We start from the raw sequence: 19,007 nt of genomic DNA, 5'->3' as shown, positions 1-19,007 counted from the left end.
ATCTCAGCTGCATTTCACAACATTGGGACATAATGGAGAGTTAAATCAAAAAGCTGGATAGGAAATAAATACTTTTAGTTTTGTCAGCAAGATTGAATTTCCAGTTCCCAAATCATTTCACAGAAGCTTTTTTTCCCCCAGTAACACAAGACTTCATCAAATAATTTTTAGCCATATTTGTCATTCCTGTGTTCACTGTCAACGTGCAGCGAAACCATTCCAGAGTTTTCATGTTGCGTCACAAAGTTGGTTTCTGCCTACGCAAAAATACCGGCAGGTCCGGTCTGAGTGCTGTTAAACTCCCGCAGTGAGACTCAACCAAGACAATTGTATTAACTCAAGCATATCTATAAAACAACAGGGTGTTGGCCCTTTTCTTTTGATAATTTCTGTTGCGTTGGCATGTTCCCATGTGAGATAAGGATTCAAAAAGTGACAACACATAGAAGGGTTTTTAAAAAGTTATCTATTTTACATGACTATTAACACTGCATTACTGGAAAGAATAAAATACATAATACAGAAGACCAAAGGAATACACCAAATAGCTTGTACAAAAGCAAGACAAATACTTGCGTTAAAAAAAAAAAAAAGGATACAGAGAGAAATGACACCAAAGTATTCGCATACAATTCATTTTTTTCCTCCCTGCCATGCTAAGCGTGAAAAATGCTGAATTGTTTTTGTCTAAACTGGAAAGTCAGCAAACGAAGCTAGACGCCGTCTTCACGGACAAGCTGGACAAACACCTTGTCTTCAAGTGCCTCGTTCTCTCTGTAAAAGTACATCGGTGTGTCGTGGACTGTCGGGCTGGTTTCTTCACTCTGTCGCTCCTCACTTTTTTCTTCATCCTCTGCAGCGACCCGGTCATTGAACGAGGCCACGCAGAGGTCGCGGTCCTGAAGGTATGCGGGGTATCTGAGCGAGGCTCTCTCGATACGCACCGACCGTCTAACCGGGGTGAAGAAGCGAACCTCTCGGCCGTTGACCCTCACTGGTTCCGTCTGTTGGCCTGAAGGCCCACTGAAGGAGAAGAAAATCAAAGGCATTTTTTATTTTATGATGGAAGAAGAAGGATCTAAAGGATCTGGGAGGATGCCGAGGCCTTCATGGAAAACCTGATCCAGACTTGGATCCTGACCAGGGGACCAGCTGAGCAATGAGCAATTCACATTTAACTTCCCAATACCAGACTGTAATGATGGTGCTGTTGTTGTTTTACCTGATGATGGAAAGAAAATAAGATGTACTTATGTGGCTCAAGAATGTTCCTAGTGTCTCATTTACGACGTCCATATGTTCTCATCTTGTGACCTACAACTGAACTCAGTATTAACTACAAAAGCAGGTACAAAAGAAATGGGGGTGACTTTCAACTGTTTGTCAGACTGTATAAAAGCTAAAGTTGAGCAATGCTGGACATCTTTCTTTGAGTGTACATGTATTTGCTCCTTCTAGTAAGAATAAATGTCCGATGTGTTTGATTTTGAATCCAGCCTCTTAGTAATTTTTCCAACATATTTGGTCCTTCGAGCCGGATCTCAACATCTCCTCCTCCCTCCGGACACAGCCTGAAACCGCACACGGTGGAGTCTGGGACTCCTGAGGAAAGACCTCCGCCCTGTTTCTTTCGAAACAGTTTGGACATTGGGGAGACGAGGACTAACTGGAGAGAGGAAGGGTGACGGGATCCGAGAACAAGGCTGATTCACCATCAAACATCGGACACCTGGGTAAGACATTTTCTTCTTTTTTTGTGCTAAAGAGTCAGGTCAGGGACCTACTAAAGAGTCTGAATAGACTAGATAAACTAAAGAGTCCGAATAGACTAGGTAAACTAAAGAGTCTGAATAGACTAGATAAACTAAAGAGTCCGAATAGACTGGATAAACTAAAGAGTCCGAATAGACTAGGTAAACTAAAGAGTCCGAATAGACTAGATAAACTAAAGAGTCTGAATAGACTAGATAAACTAAAGAGTCCGAATAGACTAGGTAAACTAAAGAGTCCGAATAGACTAGGTAAACTAAAGAGTCTGAATAGACTAGGTAAACTAAAGAGTCCGAATAGACTAGATAAACTAAAGAGTCCGAATAGACTAGGTAAACTAAAGAGTCCGAATAGACTAGGTAAACTAAAGAGTCTGAATAGACTAGGTAAACTAAAGAGTCCGAATAGACTAGATAAACTAAAGAGTCCGAATAGACTAGATAAACTAAAGAGTCTGAATAGACTAGGTAAACTAAAGAGTCCGAATAGACTAGATAAACTAAAGAGTCCAAATAGACTAGGTAAACTAAAGAGTCCGAATAGACTAGGTAAACTAAAGAGTCTGAATAGACTAGATAAACTAAAGAGTCTGAATAGACTGGATAAACTAAAGAGTCTGAATAGACTAGGTAAACTAAAGAGTCTGAATAGACTAGATAAACTAAAGAGTCTGAATAGACTGGATAAACTAAAGAGTCTGAATAGACTAGATAAACTAAAGAGTCTGAATAGACTAGATAAACTAAAGAGTCTGAATAGACTAGGTAAACTAAAGAGTCCGAATAGACTGGATAAACTAAAGAGTCTGAATAGACTAGGTAAACTAAAGAGTCTGAATAGACTGGATAAACTAAAGAGTCTGAATAGACTAGGTAAACTAAAGAGTCTGAATAGACTGGATAAACTAAAGAGTCTGAATAGACTAGGTAAACTAAAGAGTCTGAATAGACTGGATAAACTAAAGAGTCTGAATAGACTAGGTAAACTAAAGAGTCTGAATAGACTGGATAAACTAAAGAGTCTGAATAGACTGGATAAACTAAAGAGTCTGAATAGACTAGGTAAACTAAAGAGTCTGAATAGACTAGATAAACTAAAGAGTCTGAATAGACTAGGTAAACTAAAGAGTCTGAATAGACTGGATAAACTAAAGAGTCTGAATAGACTGGATAAACTAAAGAGTCTGAATAGACTAGGTAAACTAAAGAGTCTGAATAGACTAGATAAACTAAAGAGTCTGAATAGACTAGGTAAACTAAAGAGTCTGAATAGACTGGATAAACTAAAGAGTCTGAATAGACTGGATAAACTAAAGAGTCTGAATAGACTAGGTAAACTAAAGAGTCTGAATAGACTGGATAAACTAAAGAGTCCGAATAGACTAGGTAAACTAAAAGTCACGTGTGCAAAAAATAGGTCAGGGACCTACAGGTAAATACAAGAGAAAACTTCCGGAAGATATAAAAATGAAAAAAAAAAAGATAATAAATAATTAGATACTGTGAGCGTCCAGTTGCTCGGGTGAACTCCATACAAACTGGTTGGCTCATGGATAGAAACAAATAATAAATAAATAAATGAATAGATACTGTGAGTGTCCTACAGTGTAAAGGAGAGCCGAAACCTTGCGGTGTGAACCTAAAACTCTCCTCTGCGGAAACCTAACGGTGCCAAAAGCAGATATCACTGTATAAAGACCAGTTGCTCGGGTGAACTCCATACTAACTGGTTGGCTCACAGATAGCCAAAATGGGATTATGCTGTAGTAAGATCGAAGAAATACCTCTGGAGGGAGACGTAAAACGTCCTTCATGGAAAACCTGATCCTGACCGGGGACCAGCTGAGCAATGAGCAATTCACACTTAACTTCCCAATACCAGACTGTAATGATGGTGCTGTTATTGTTTTACCTGATTAAAGATTTCAATATGCAAAACAAGCAACTAAATCTGTCATCATGCCTGAATTTCTTTTGTTCTTCCAGATGTTTGCACAATATGAAGATATTCATCAAAATATACACCCTCAGAAGGATTTCTCTTTCCATTTAATTTAATTAGAATTTGTGCCAGATTAGATACTAATCTGTAGAATTGCCAATCATGTGCTTTTGATTTGTTATACTTCAAAATGAAAGGAAATCAAGTTACTCGTTGATATAATAATCTTCCTTGGCATCGTTAGCCTGGAGTCCAGCTGTTACCAATCAGAAAGGGATTACTCGCATCCTCTAGAAAAAATTATGGGCAGTTTATTTAAAACCACAAAATGTAAAGTAAATAACATTACACATTGTAGCTTCAAGATACTGACCTCTAAGTACAGGCAGGCCGTGCTGTGGCTGCAGGTCTTTCCATCGATCAATGAGCTTCTCTCTGATAATGGCCATCAGTAAAGTATTTTTGAGGTTCGACAAGTGACAAAAAGTTGCCATGTTTGTTCACGCTCACTTGGAGGCGGGACACAAACCTGCTGGAGTATTCTCAGGATACAAGTGCAGCCTACGATGTTTCTTTGCTCTGATTAAACGGTACAAACGTGAACCCGCTGGAATACACCGCCTGCCGTAGGCCTCCAACACGCCTGAAGCCCGTCTGAGCTGCGTCTTGTTTGCCAGGCAGAAAGTGTGTTGCAGGCCGAAGACTTAAAGGCAGAAACTGTGGGCGAAGTCAACACTTAAACATTTAGATCACGGGATTGATTTTAAATGAGCCAACGCATCATTTGATGACGTTGTATTCAACAGAGCTCTGGATGACTAAGAAACCCCATTCTTTTTGACCCCATTCAATCAAAACGACGACGTCCTGCCTAATGCAAAAGATAGTCTGTGGCTGGAGATTTGGGTAATGACTCAAACATACCCCGGAGTTGCAGTTATCTTGTACTTGATCGCAGACGAGGCTCCTTTCTCCCCACAGATGAGGAGTCGGACAGATTTCGGAGTCATCGTCGGGTTGTTGCAACACTGTGGCGTGGATGCAGCTGTCGGACTGTCGCCTTCCTCTTTCTCCTTTTCTTCAGAGGCTGACGGAAAAAAATGAAGATATGATGAAGTGAATGTAGTCAGAGTTGACATTTTATTTCGATTTCACTGTTTGACATTACAAAAATCAATTAAACCTTAAAGCTGCATGAATTAATTTTTCTGGCCAACAAGCTGTAAACACAAACAATCACATTTTCTTCTCAAGAATTTCATATTGCAAACATATGAGCACTGTTGAGGTGCTTAAAATCCAGACTGTTGTTCATGAAACAATGTATCATAAACTGTGTATTATACAGTTAACATAATTACAAACACAACTACATTGTAACTTTATCACATTTTAATATTAGCACATATAAAATATAAGACAAATGAAGGCATGGAGAGAACAGAGACAATCAACGGCAGTGTGAGGCTCGAAGATGATACCGTTCCTTCATGCTTCTACTATTCTTATTGCTGCCGAGCATGAAGCAGCGCTACCTTGGATCGCGTCCTTTTTCTTCAGAATTTCAAACACCACCGTCCGCAGCTCATCCACTGGCTGCAATGAAAAAGAAGTGCAGAGACTTAACAGATCACGAGCGAGGAATCAGCATTGTTCGAAGTAAAAACTGGAATTCACGTTGCAGTTCAAATGTATGACACATCATGCTCGAGAGATGGAAAGTGCTTTGCTGTGGAAGACCAGCAGGAGTAAATTACAGCACAACTAGGCAGACTGAATCCAGAAATACACATCCACACATGAACATTCACCTGCTCTGCATTTCATTTTACTGGACCATCGGTTCTGTCGATCCCGACCTTCTGTCACGTAAACATGACTTGTTTTTAACTTGATTTCCAGACATTAACCATTAACAACTGGACTTTCTGATGTATGATATCATAGCACCTTTCACCGCCGTCTGTGGTGCTTTCTTTGGACTATCTGAGATAAAGATTGACAAAGGAACTTGAGTAGTATGGAGTTGTCCTCTCCAACATGGAAGTAGTTCATCTGGAGGAGGCATTTTCGCTGGACATGAACCCATTTATAAATACTTTATGAAAGGTTAGGTTCAGATAACGGAAGCAATGTCATCAGAGCAGAAGTAGACTGTAGGGAGGCCATCGAAGACCTTAATGAAGTCCACATTAAAGACACTCTGCTTCTGAAGGGCATCACATGGGATCAGACTCCCTACAGGTTCACAGCATGGTGGCATTTGGGAGAGACAAATCCGTAGTCATAATGGTCGACACATGATGATGAAGGTCTGCAGACCGTGTGATGTGGGTTACGGCTGCCTGATGAATGTAAAGATTCAGTGAAAAAGCAGAGTTGTTGATTAAATTAGAGCTGTTCCCCTCCTACCCCCAAGCCGCCCAGAAACTCTGGGAAAACCACAAACAATACCACAAGTCAGGAGATCACACTGCCAAACAGGCTGTTTTGAACGGCGCTCTGTGCAACGGAGGGGGCGGAGTCACGGGTGGAGTCACGGGCGGAGTCACGCTGCCTCGACGCGTTCCAGAGAGCATCATCACAGTGGACGTAGTCGGGCGTCTCCTTACTGCAGCGAGCGGTTCTCGAGAAGCGACCCGGCAACAACACTGTCCAGACAACCATCCTCCTAAACAGGCCGTTTTCAACCAGCACGGCACTGGTGTAAAAAAAATACAAATTCAAATAAAAACGATCAAAATTTGAATATCATGGATGACTTACCTCCAACACAACACGAACAGCCTCTTCAAACATGGGCAGGACGTCCAGGTTGCCTTCTTGCTCCATCAGCCGGGCTCGACAGATCCAGTATTTGGCAAACTTCTGGGACAGCGCAGGCAGCCGGGAGAGAATCTGCTTCACCTGGTCTGCAGGGAAATCCTGTGGGTGAGACACACACTGAAAATGAGGCCATCAGTAAACTCCAACCAAAGTGCTTGTCATGTGGTCAAACGGCGTCTGAAAGCTTTTTCCCACCAAAGTCATAAATGTGGTGACAGCACCAGACTTCCTCTGAAAAAACACATCCATGATTGCACCAAGTTTACGCCGTGACGGTTGGACAAGTGTGTTGAAGAGCAAAAGGAAACCCAGTTGGATCTCGCTGAGGCTCTTTCTTTTCAGGGCTTACACAACTATTCCTGTCACTTTTTGTGTGAACAAGCACGTCCAACACTATGAATGCAAACTCCCTCCTAGATGCCGGTTAAAAGTCGGCACACTTGCAGGATGATCACATCTCCCTCGCCCCGCCAGCTCCCGGGCGCGTTGAAGGCCCAAGCCGAGCGACAGACCCGCGCCTGGGAACAGCTGGCGGCCCAGCCAGCGGCAGCCCCACCAGCGCCAGGACCGGCGTCCTTCACCGGGGTGGCCGTGCACAAGATGACGCCAGCGGATGACGTACAGGCCTTTATGGACATGTTCGAGTCGATGGCGGAGGCGTGTGCTTCGCCTTTGACCAAGTGATAGGAATTGATGGTCAGCTGGTGCGCCCTGACGCAGCGCTGTCATATCCGCACTTTTCATTGATTAGGGACAGACTGTATAGAGGGAGTCGTGACACTCAAACAGGTCAAGAAAACACCCAGTTGTTGGTGCCAAAAAGCCGCCGGGAAATGATTTTCCAGGCGGCTCACTATAACCCGATGGCGGGCCACATGGGATATGATAAAACTCTGGACCGGATAATGACCCGGTTTTACTGGCCGGGCATCCGGGGGGATGTGCGCCGTTGGTGTGCATCTTGCCCGGCGTGTCAGCTGGTAAACCAGCCGGCCATTCCGAGGGTGCCTTTACATCCGCTACCCTTGATGGAGGTCCCATTTGACCGTATTAGCACGGACCTCATCGGGCCATTTCACCGGAGCGCACGCAGATATCGCTTTGTGTTAGTCCTAGTGGATTATGCAACACGATATCCCGAGGCAGTGCCATTGCGCAGCATTTCAGCAAAGAGTGTTGCGCAGGCTCTCTTTCAGGTCATCTCCCGAGTCAGAATCCCGAAAGAGATTCTGACTGACCAGGGCACCCAGTTCATGTCACGAACACTGAGAGAACTTTATGGATTACTGGGTATTAAGTCTATTCGGACCAGTGTTTATCACTCACAGACTGACGGGCTTGTGGAGCGTCTGAATGAGACTTTAAGTCCATGATTCGTAAATTTAAACACAACAATGAACGTAATTGGGATAAATGGCTTGATCCTCTGTTGTTTGCAGTGTGGGAGGTCCCCCAGGCCTCGACTGGATTTTCTCCCTTTGAACTGCTGTTTGGCAGGAAACCACGAGGGGTGCTCGACCTGCTTAAGGAAAACTGGGAGGAGGGTCTGAGCTCCAGCAAAAGTGAAATTCAATACGTCCTGGACCTGCGAGCAAAACTCCACACGCTGGGTCAGATGTCATGTGAGAATTTGCTCCAGGCCCAGGAACGTCAACAACGACTGTACAACAGAGGGGCCAAGCTGAGGCAATTCACACCGGGAGAAAAGGCACTTGTATTGCTTCCTTCTTCCAGCTCAAAACTCCTTGCCAAGTGGCAAGGGCCCTTTGTGGTCACACGGCAAGAGGGGGACTTTGACTATGAAGTGGTGCGGTCTGACAGGGGCGGAGCTACACAGCTCTACCACCTCAACCTCTTAAAAGCATGGAGAGAGGCGGAGTCTGTTTCTCTGGTGTCCGCGGTATCTGAAAGAGAGGAGCTGGGGCCAGAGGTTCCAAAGTCCACCAATCCTGCCTCGCTCCCTTTCGACGCCCATCTCTCCGGGACTCAGAGAACAGACGTTGCCAAGTTGCAGAAGCAGTTTGCTGATGTGTTCTCCGTCCTGCCAGGACGCACGAACCTCATAGTGCACAACATTGAGACATCTCCGGGCGTGACGGTGCGGTCACGCCCATGAACACAAGAGAAAAATTGTTCAGAGAGAATTGGCGGCTGTGCTGGAGATGGGAGTAATAGAAGAGTCCAACAGTGCCTGGTGTAGCCCCATTGTTCTTGTTGTCAAGAAGGATGGATCTATACGGTTCTGTGTGGACTATCGCAGGGTGAATGATGTGTCACGATTTGATACGTACCCAATGCCCCGGGTCGACGAACCCCTGGACCGGCTGGGCACTGCGCGTTTCTTCACGACACTGGATTTAACCAAGGGCTACTGGCAGATTCCTCTCTCGCCAGAGTCCAAGGAAAAAACGGCCTTCTCCACTCCGTTTGGATTACAGTGAACCCTCGCTATAACGCGGTTCACCTTTCACGGTCTCGCTGCTTCACGGATTTGCATCGTGCATTGTGTTCTGCATTCTGATTGGCTAAACAGTCTCTCCGCTTCTTCTCTACCTGTTTGTCAATAACGTTGCGGTTTAATATGTACACGTACGTAAAACAGCTTGCCAAATTAAAAATAATCGATGGTGTCATGTCGGTTTATAAGAATCTTTTTGCCCAGAAGAAAAAAGAGCGACAACAACTACCGATAACTATGTTCTTCTCTCGAAAAACCACACCTGCACCGCCGGCTTTAGAAGAAAGAACCGCTGCAGAGCGGAGTCAGGATGCAGCGGCTCAGTCAGAAGAGCAGTGAAATACACATGAGTCACTATTTGTCCTACTGTACTTTGTATTTTTTTTCATAATCATTTTTCATTTCCTCCCGTTCTAATCCAATGACTCGGGTCGCAGTGGGGCGGTGCCGATCTCAGCAATTTGAAGCCTTCAGTTCGTATTGATGATTAAAATTATTATTTTACAGTACAGTAGTTATTTGTAAAAAAAAAACATTTATACAGTACTTTTATTTGTTAAACAAATGCTTGGGCCTGTAAAAAGGTTTTGTTCTTTGGTTTCAATGTATTATGGAGTATTTCATTGTATAATAATTGTAAAAAAAAAAAAAGGTTACTACTTCACGGATTTCACCTATCACGGTTTCTATTTGGAACGTAACCCCCGCGATAAACGAGGGTTCACTGTATACCAATTCACCACACTTCCCTTTGGGTTGTTCGGTGCCCCGGCCACTTTCCAACGCCTCACTGACCGGGTGCTGCGTCCGCACGCTGCATATGCTGCCGCCTACCTGGATGATGTAATCATTTACAGCACCACCTGAGCGGAGCATGTGCAGCGGGTGGGCGCAGTGCTGGAGTACCTGAGGCAGGCTGGGCTCACCGCCAACCCAAGGAAGTGTGCAGTTGGACGGAGGGAGGTACGGTATCTGGGGTACCACTTGGGGGGGAAGAGAGTAGGTTAGGCCGGATGGCTCCCCGGCCTAAGTCGGGCGGTGGGGGTATGTGGTGGCGGGGTGTGGCTAGCTCAGCTGCAGGGGGTAGATAGTGGGAGGAGTGGTTCAGGGAACGGTGCCGGGCCGGTGTAATGAGCACAGCTGAGCCGAATACGGACTGATGAGCACAGCTGAGCTGGATGTGAACTGATGAGCTCTCCCCTAATAAAGGGGAGCAGGGAGAAGGAGGATGAGGAGGAAGCGGTTGCACGAGGACATTGGTGTATGGGCCGGGCAAATAAAAGCATTTTACACCTGAACGTACGACTGAGCGTGTCGTCTGTGTCCAGGAGAGACCCCGGGAGCACCAACCTTGCTACAAAACACTTTTTTCTTCCAGTGAGGTCAAACAACCCACGCAGATGTTTTGGAGCGCACTCCATCTTCAAATGGATTTCGTTTCTCTTCCTTTACAGACTACACACGGTCCTCCCAAACAATGTCGTATCATATTCCCCTTTGTTCAACAAATAACTTTGAGTGAGATGTCATACCGGGTGGGAGATCGCATCAGATTCAAAAGCTTAAAAAGACAAACACAATGTACCTCTTGAAGCAACTTGATGCAGTCGGCCAGGGATCTGTCCACAGCAGAGATGAGGGAGTGGGCCTCGTCTTCCTCCTTCAAGGACGTCCAGAAAGGCTGCGATACACACACGGTGCGCCTGACCTGAGCTTTCGCTGGCATTGGAGGACGTTTGTAGGAAATCCCTTTGGCTTCCCGCCATTCCTGCAGTTTTGTCCTAAAAAACAAAAAGGAGAGAACAGGTTGAAAATGCTGTTCATTAAGGGCAAAACTTGTTTTTAGTTTTGCCCTTAATGGACATCACAGCAGAGAGACAGGAAACGAGGGCAGAGAACATAGAAAGACAAGAGTCTCACAACAAGCAAGGATCGATTCTTTTAACGTTTTATTCTGAGCGAACAACACTTGGTTTCAACTTAATAATTAAAGTTTACCAAACAATCATCTTGTTTACCCAACAACTGCACACTGAGTCTGAATACGCTTTTATTTTGGACATGTTCATTTTAACATGCTTGGATACCTAAACCAGGTAAAACCATCCAAATGAGGCGTGTTTGAGTGTCAAATTGAATATGACCAAACAACCTGTCGCATCATGTTGCGCCATGTCGCACAGCATTATTGATTGTCAGAAATCTATTAAACTAGTTCCTGTCCACCCACCCAGACTTACTCATCAGTGATACTGAACAAAGAAGTTACTCAATTTGTTTTCATTAACTGCTTTACTTGTCAAGCAAGTATCCGAACTTCAAAGTCCCGCTCTTATCTTGTTTTTTTATGATGTGTAATGTGTGCCAACACTCTGATTTCACTCATGTTTTATTGTAGAATAATAAAAGACTACCTACGCTCCTTGTGAGTCATGGACAGAAAGCTTAGATCAGGGGTCTCAAACTCGCGGCCCGCGAGACGATATTTCATGGCCCCCACCTTAATATGAAAGTTTAATGTTAGTGCGGCCCGCGAGTTTTATATGAATGGCACTTTCCAGTGTTGTGTGCGGAGCTGAACGAACCGACCAATCACGGTGGGTATTTGGCTCTCGGGGGCGGGACATCGACCGGGCTTGATGCAATCAGAGCAACATTTCTTAATGAGTGAAAGTGACAGCAGCGTTGCCATGGAGAGTTTTCTTCCGGGCCTGGCTGGCTGCCTCGTTTCTATCCGGTAAACGTGGACATCCGTCCCAGCGCGCTGCGTTCACAACACTTCCAAAAATAAGTTTTTTAAGTTGCTGCCCAGCGGGACATTATACGTATATATGTCTCTCTCTGACAAAATAAATCAAAGTGATGCGTACGCGCGAGATAAAAGAAAGGAAATAATGTAGTCTAACGTGGTCTGCAGTCACATACCGACACCTGTCCGTCGGCAATAACAGTCCCCGATAACCCGGACCAATTATAGGGTCGCACCGTTATTTGGGGGGGTCATTATTTTGTTATTTGCATTGCCTCACACGATGAACACTACATCTATTTCTATATGATGTCATAAACACGACAGTGACACCAAGTGGAATTAAAATATATCGCACAGCCCCAAACATGTCTTTTTCAAAGCCTGCAGTGAAGAGAAAGGTTGGTGATGAGCACAGACAATCCCAGGGAAAGTGGGAGATGCATTATTTCTTTGTTGAGCACAGGGGCACCCCGACGTGTCTTATTTGCACAGAGAAAGTTGCGGTGCACAAGGAATACAATCTGAAACGTCATTACACAACCAGACATGCTGAGGAGTATGTAAAATACCAGGGATGCTATGCGAGAGGAAGCGCTGCCAGGTCTCCAGCAGCAAGGAGTAGGCAAGAGAAGCCATGTTCAGAAGAACAGTTCATGTTCTTCAATGTTCCATTCATGTTCAGGACCATTCATGTCCAGAAGAACCCATTGAGGTTAAAGAACTGTTAATAAAGACGTTTAAATCTGAATACAGCAGATATAGAAGACTGAAGAAACCACACATAGTTGCTGACTAGAGAAATCTAATTATTATTATTTTATTTATTACTGATTTATTTACTTATTAATTCTTAATTTGTTTATTTATTTTTTCATCTTATTTTGTGTTAAAAAAATAAAAATAAAGACATTTGAGAAGATTGGAATTTTTTTAACAAAGCTTTTCTTGTGGAGTACCCGATGAGGCCCAGCCTCACCCAGACTCTGCCTCCAGCGGCCCCCAAGTAAATTAAGTTTGAGACCCCCTGGTGTAGAATAATAAAAGACTACCGTACGCTCCTTGTGAGTCATGGACAGAAAGCTTAGATATTCAGCCTCTTTTGCAGCAGGTGAGTGATCACAAGACAAACTCTAATCTACAGTGAACTGCGGTGGAAATGGATTCATTTTTAGGTGCCACATCATGATGTCGTGTGATAGTTCCCAGTAGTTGCACTGTTCTACTTACAGTCTTTCCTCCTGGGCAGCAGTCAGTTTCTTTCCCTCAGTCTGGGGAACGACCCTGTCGAGGACCTTTGGTGTCTTCGTGACTGAGGCTCGGCCTGTAAGTCTGACGGTCCTCGCAGGTTGTGGTGCCGTCTGTGACATCACTGGAGCACCCGTTCTCTTAATGCCTGCTTGCGGTGGAGGGGAATTTGCTGAACTGCGTTCCTTCTTGCCACCCGTCTCTTTACTTGTCTTGGTTTTCCTTCCCAGCTCGGTAACAACAGCGCGCGTTGCCCTGCTGACAAGTCCGGAAATGCTCCTGCTTTCTGGCTTCACAGATGTTTGGAAGGCAACTTTGCATAGTTGGCCAGGTTTCCCCGCTTCGGCTCCAGATCTGGACTTTGTGACTCTGTCTACCAGCGGACCTGCTGGTGTTTTGATTGGTACTCTCACCTCTGGCTTTAACGGTGCTGCTGTGCCCTTGAAGCAACCGGATGTTGATTTCAGTCCACTTGATATTTGACTCTTACAAGATGGCTGACAATGTTTCCTCAGAAGGGGTTTAGAGTTGGACTTGTTCTGATACTGAACTTTATTTCCAGCCACGGCCGACCTCTGGGAGGCAGAGACTGATGACACGCTGCTGGATCGCACTTTCATGGCATTAAGGCTAGTGGTGGTGGTGGTGGTACGAGCTGCTGTGGCAGAGGTGTGTGTGAAGCTTGACTGTGTGTTTCTTGGCTGAGTCACTGCAGGAATCAGTCCTGTCTTTGTCTTGACAACAGGGCCAAGACTCATCCTGACACTGACCGTCTTCATTGGACCTGACGAGGTGATATTTGAGCTGCAGCTAAATTTACTGTTTGATTTTATTCTAACTGTATGAGCTGCATTTGAAGGGGGTTTGCCTGAAGATTGAATTCCTGTGTTTGGCTGCTTTTTGAGATGGCTGGCTGCATTGAGGTTGGATTTGGAGGAGACGACAGTGTTTGTTCTGGAAAGCACAGGCTTTAGATTCGGTTTGGGTTGCACTGGGCCTCTGCTTGAAGATGGACGAGTTGCATTTTGCTGTCCTGTCAATATGCTGCCTTTTACATTCACTTTGTTAGTGACACCAAATACTCTTCTGGCAGGGTCTTGTCTGGATTGAGCATTTGATGGTTCACCTTTTGGGCCATTATGTCTGAATCTGTCCGCTGGGGCTTTGTTCTCTTTTTCTGTAACAATCTGTGGGAACAAAAGCAAACAATTGAATAAATAGTAGCTTAGCAGAGGCCTGTTTCCAGTAAACTAAGTTTCCCCATAAATAAATAAATATTCACGCTCCACAGGGAACCGTCTCCAGTCATTGCATCCTACCGGGTGTACACCTTCAGTTAAGTTTGAAAGTATTGGAGAAGTCATTAACCAATCAGCGTTGACCACGATATTCACTGAAAGTCTACCACCTCTGTTTGACATCATCTCACTTAGTTACCCACACTGGTCGCTGATTGTTCTCTCCTTTTAGAGTAGCTTAACAAATGTTAATACAAACCAGGTTTTCATATTGCAATTACGGTAAAGAAAACTGACGCTGTGAACAACACCTCTGACTAAAACCCCGTCAGCTCAGCGTGAGAACTTGTATCAAAACAATATAGCATGTCAGACTGATTATGTTGACCCCATGCTAATATTACATCATTCTTTTGAAGACCTCTTCCAATAAAAATCATGTTTCGAACCCTTGCCACATGTTCATCAGCTGTTTTTCATACGTGAAAAAGACTCATAAAAATAACGAATAAGCAGTCAAAACCTCGGCAGAGGATTTCACCTTTTCTAACTGATGTGTATTAATGACTCAGACAGACATGGTTTCATACATTACAACCAATCCCTTTAACTTGTGAAGTGGGTCTTTGTGTATCATCGAGCATCCAGCTTGAGCTGCAAGTCAACTCAGATGTGTGTGGATATTCACAGATCCATACATAGTGAATGAAGGCAAAGATGTAGAGCTACATTTAAGCCACTTTAAGGCATTGGGGGATTTTGTTTTTGAACAAAACCTCTTGACACGTGTGCACCCCGCACCCCCCGTGCTAAAAATGAGCTCTGGTTTTGGCATTCTAGGTCTTTGGTGGGACATTTGTGACTCAATTACTGCACAAACACATACACACGTACACACACAAACACTTAACCTACTTTTAGTGCAGACATCACAGGCTTCTTACCCTGACGGTCTTCATGGAGGTTTGACCTAAGGAGCAAGATTGACTCAATTAATCTGCCCTACACATAAAACACAACATGTGATCTCATGCAGTTTGTTTCTTACTTGGAATTGGGGAGTGTCAGCTTTCCTTTCGCTGCCAGGTATTCCATCAACTTCAGTTTACGCAGCTCTGGGACAAAAAATTACACAGGAATTCAACACTGATTTATGGCATTATTTTTCATTATAGTCAGCTGTAAACTCCAAATTAAAGACTCACTTCTTAGTATCTTAACTTCAGCAATTTAGGTTCAAAATCCACAGTGTATTTCTTACTAAATGTGCCTCCATACATATGTGTACATACAGTGTAAATCAGGGGTCTCAAACTTAATTTACTTGGGGGCCGCTGGAGGCAGAGTCTGGGTGAGGCTGGGCCGCATCGGGTACTCCACAAGAAAAGCTTTGTTAAAAAAATTCCAATCTTCTCAAATGTCTTTATTTTTATTTTTTTTTAACACAAAATAAGATGAAAAAATAAATAAACAAATTAAGAATTAATAAGTAAATAAATCAGTAATAAATAAAATAATAATAATTAGATTTCTCTAGTCAGCAACTGTGTGTGGTTTCTTCAGTCTTCTATATCTGCTGTATTCAGATTTAAACGTCTTTATTAACAGTTCTTTAACCTCAATGGGTTCTTCTGAACATGAATGGTCCTGAACATGAATGGAACATTGAAGAACATGAACTGTTCTTCTGAACATGGCTTCTCTTGCCTACTCCTTGCTGCTGGAGACCTGGCAGCGCTTCCTCTCGCATAGCATCCCTGGTATTTTGCATACTCCTCAGCATGTCTAGTTGTGTAATGACGTTTCAGATTGTATTCCTTGTGCACCGCAACTTTCTCTGTGCAAATAAGACACGTCGGGGTGCCCCTGTGCTCAACAAAGAAATAATGCATCTCCCACTTTCCCTGGGATTGTCTGTGCTCATCACCAACCTTTCTCTTCACTGCAGGCTTTGAAAAAGACATGTTTGGGGCTGTGGGATATATTTTAATTCCACTTGGTGTCACTGTCGTGTTTATGACATCATATAGAAATATATGTAGTGTTCATCGTGTGAGGCAATGCAAATAACAAAATAATGACCCCCAAATAACGGTGCGACCCTATAATTGGTCCGGGTTATCGGGGACTGTTATTGCCGACGGACAGGTGTCGGTATGTGACTGCAGACCACGTTAGGCTACATTATTTCCTTTCTTTTATCTCGCCGCGTACGCATCACTTTGATTTATTTTGTCAGAGAGAGACATATATACGTATAATGTCCCGCTGGGCAGCAACTTAAAAAACTTATTTTTGGAAGTGTTGTGAACGCAGCGCGCTGGGACGGATGTCCACGTTTGCCGAATAGAAACGAGGCAGCCAGCCAGGCCCGGAAGAAAACTCTCCATGGCAACGCTGCTGTCACTTTCACTAATTGAGAAATGTTGCTCTGATTGCATCAAGCCCGGTCGATGTCCCGCCCCCGAGAGCCAAATACCCACCGTGATTGGTCGGTTCGTTCAGCTCCGCACACAACACTGGAAAGTGCCATTCATATAAAACTCGCGGGCCGCACTAACATTAAACTTTCATATTAAGGTGGGGGCCACGAAATATCGTCTCGCGGGCCGCGAGTTTGAGACCCCTGGTGTAAATGAAGAGCTGCGATGCATTACAAGGTTTGGAAAAAGACCTTTAGTCTTGAATAACTGAGCAGACAGATCCCGAGAAACCTACTGCCAACCAGCTGCATGTTTTTGCATGGCAAATTATTTGCTAATTATTCAGAAGTAGCCTTTTAATATTGCATGCACGACATAAATCGTGAATTGTTTGACTTTTATAAACAGAAGTATCTACATGGGTGATCCTAGCATCGCGGTGTCAGCGGTGTTCGGCTTACAGGCTCTTTAAAATCCTATTTGTAACACATAGAAAGCAATTCAATAGCGGTTTGAGAACCAAAACAGTAGGGCCAATAAAGCCTGCAATTATTTATGAACTATATTCACTTTTTGCCATTTGTATCAATCTATATATTAATATTACACAGTTTTGCATAACAATACTTCCTGGTTATATATTAAATTACTTCAAAGAACCTGGAGCCAGAGAGTTGGTATGACGAAAGTTAATTTGATCAAAGTTTTGGCTAAAAGCTGGACAATGTTTGGTTTAAACTCCACATCCAACTATTCAGCAGCTTCCTGCATCAACAATCCACTTTCTCAACAATACCGCTTCAGTTCAGAGACGTGCAACACCTGACCGTTCACACGCGTCAGAAGTAATTCGGATTGAAACCGAATTGTGTGAAACCTTCACGACACATTCAAGCACGGGTAACGACCAAACACCCAAAGGACCAAAGTCATACGTTTCAACAACATACTGAAAAGTTCCCCGGGTTTGTTTTGTTTTTTTATCGCTTATTCGCACATTAATATTGTTTGTACGGTGAAACCGGAGCAGCTCACCGACACCGGGCGCTGAAGTTGGTCCTGATTTGGGAATGTATTTACCTTGAAAATAAACGCGTTTCTCCACGTGTTAAAGTGAACGTTTGCAGAGTAACGACAGCGACATGTATTAACGGGTAGCTATCTGATGCTAACAGCGTTAGCTCGCGTCAGATAGCGTTTTACAACTTAATAAGCTCGCTAACCTTTTCTGGAAAGCATTGATTCAGATTCTCCTTCTTCCATCTTTATATGAACTCGATTTCTTCTTTCAACGTTGTACCAATAACTAATTTAAAAAAAACAAATGCTCTGTTGCAGCGGTCGTTTTCCAATACGTTATGCTATCTTCGTTACAACTGCGCTCGGGCACCCGGTTTTGAAATGGCCGGCAGTTAACGCCTCCTCTTCTCTGATTGGAGGCTTTCAATTTCGAAAAAAATGAACGGCGCGCTTGCGCAAAAGTCATGCTCTGATTGGAGCAGAGAATGTAAACAAGACGTGGCAGCATGTGTCCACCAGGCACGTCGCCGCAGCTCGACCAGGCTGTTTGTTGTTGCTCACAGCTTTAGTTTCGCTCGCTGTGTAAATTTGGGTCCGGTAACACCAGACTACCAGGACAGCACCTATCACAGAAATGTGTGGGCATTTTGTGTTGAATGTGGATGTTTAAATTTTTTTTTTTTTAATCCACAAAGTCGTTGTCTCTAAATTTAATTCATACAAATTAGACTAAAAAGAAAAAAATATATATTTAAAATGTATATTTAATGTGACCACGTGCCACCATCTTTTGCAGTACTCCTTGTTCATATTGTCACTGAGTCAGGAAGGATAGTTCTTTATGAGTCTGGCTGTATGTTTGGGGTTGTTGTAAGGCTGCAGAGTTGGTTAGATGATCAGCATTGTTGTAACATCAGTTTTTGCCAATTAATACAGCAGTTAAATCAATGTGGAGTAGTAACTGCAATATCTCCAACTGAAATGTGTTGGAAGAGTAGCTTAAAGTATCAAAATGAAAATGCTCTAGAATGAGTACCTACTTCAAAATTGTTATTATATATATGTACTGGTTTATACTATATACTGCATAGTCACTGACATGCAGGAAACTTGGCAATTATTCAAACATGTGAACACTGGTTGGATTCTGTGTCTTTGTTGGACTCTGCTAGTACAAAGCCAACATGTGTCAGCCCCCAGTCCTGCGTGTTCTTTTAATGAGGCAATAGGAGAAGATGTCAGGCTTCAAGATATTTATCTAACAGCAGAATAATCAGTGTTACAAAGCTCTGGGTCCAGACTATGCTTCCCTGACAACAACATAGTATGTGTCA

The 19,007-nt window shown here is 43.7% G+C and overlaps 1 protein-coding gene across 1 annotated transcript; it reads right to left on the bottom strand.

Annotated features, from left to right (window-relative positions):
• Positions 1 to 454: 454 nt before the first annotated feature.
• On the bottom strand, positions 455 to 17,985 carry ckap2l (cytoskeleton associated protein 2-like). Its single transcript, XM_069706009.1, has 9 exons — positions 17,877 to 17,985; positions 15,279 to 15,345; positions 15,146 to 15,200; positions 12,975 to 14,179; positions 10,581 to 10,776; positions 6,478 to 6,636; positions 5,247 to 5,307; positions 4,636 to 4,798; positions 455 to 1,023 (listed from the first exon to the last, which is right to left on the bottom strand). Exons 1-9 carry the CDS (start codon positions 17,914 to 17,916, stop codon positions 714 to 716), a joined length of 2,256 nt encoding a protein of 751 aa, XP_069562110.1. The 5' UTR covers positions 17,917 to 17,985; the 3' UTR covers positions 455 to 713.
• Positions 17,986 to 19,007: the final 1,022 nt, after the last annotated feature.

The sequence above is a fragment of the Brachyistius frenatus genome, unplaced genomic scaffold (assembly GCF_029030835.1).
Source record: "Brachyistius frenatus isolate BFR_SWC_R1_liver_20210118 unplaced genomic scaffold, ASM2903083v1 Contig_60, whole genome shotgun sequence".
Classification (NCBI taxonomy): domain Eukaryota; kingdom Metazoa; phylum Chordata; class Actinopteri; family Embiotocidae; genus Brachyistius; species Brachyistius frenatus.
Note: the sequence above shows the minus strand (reverse complement) of the source record. Positions and strands in the feature narration are given on the sequence as shown.

Coding starts and splice junctions, on each gene's coding strand:
- ckap2l (XM_069706009.1), bottom strand. CDS start 17,916: ATGGAAGAAGGAGAATCTGAATCAATGCTTTCCAGAAAAG. Junction 15,346..17,876: donor ATCAATGCTTTCCAGAAAAG/GTTAGCGAGCTT, acceptor TTTTTGTCCCAG/AGCTGCGTAAACTGAAGTTG. Junction 14,180..15,145: donor CTGTGATGTCTGCACTAAAA/GTAGGTTAAGTG, acceptor TTGTTCCCACAG/ATTGTTACAGAAAAAGAGAA.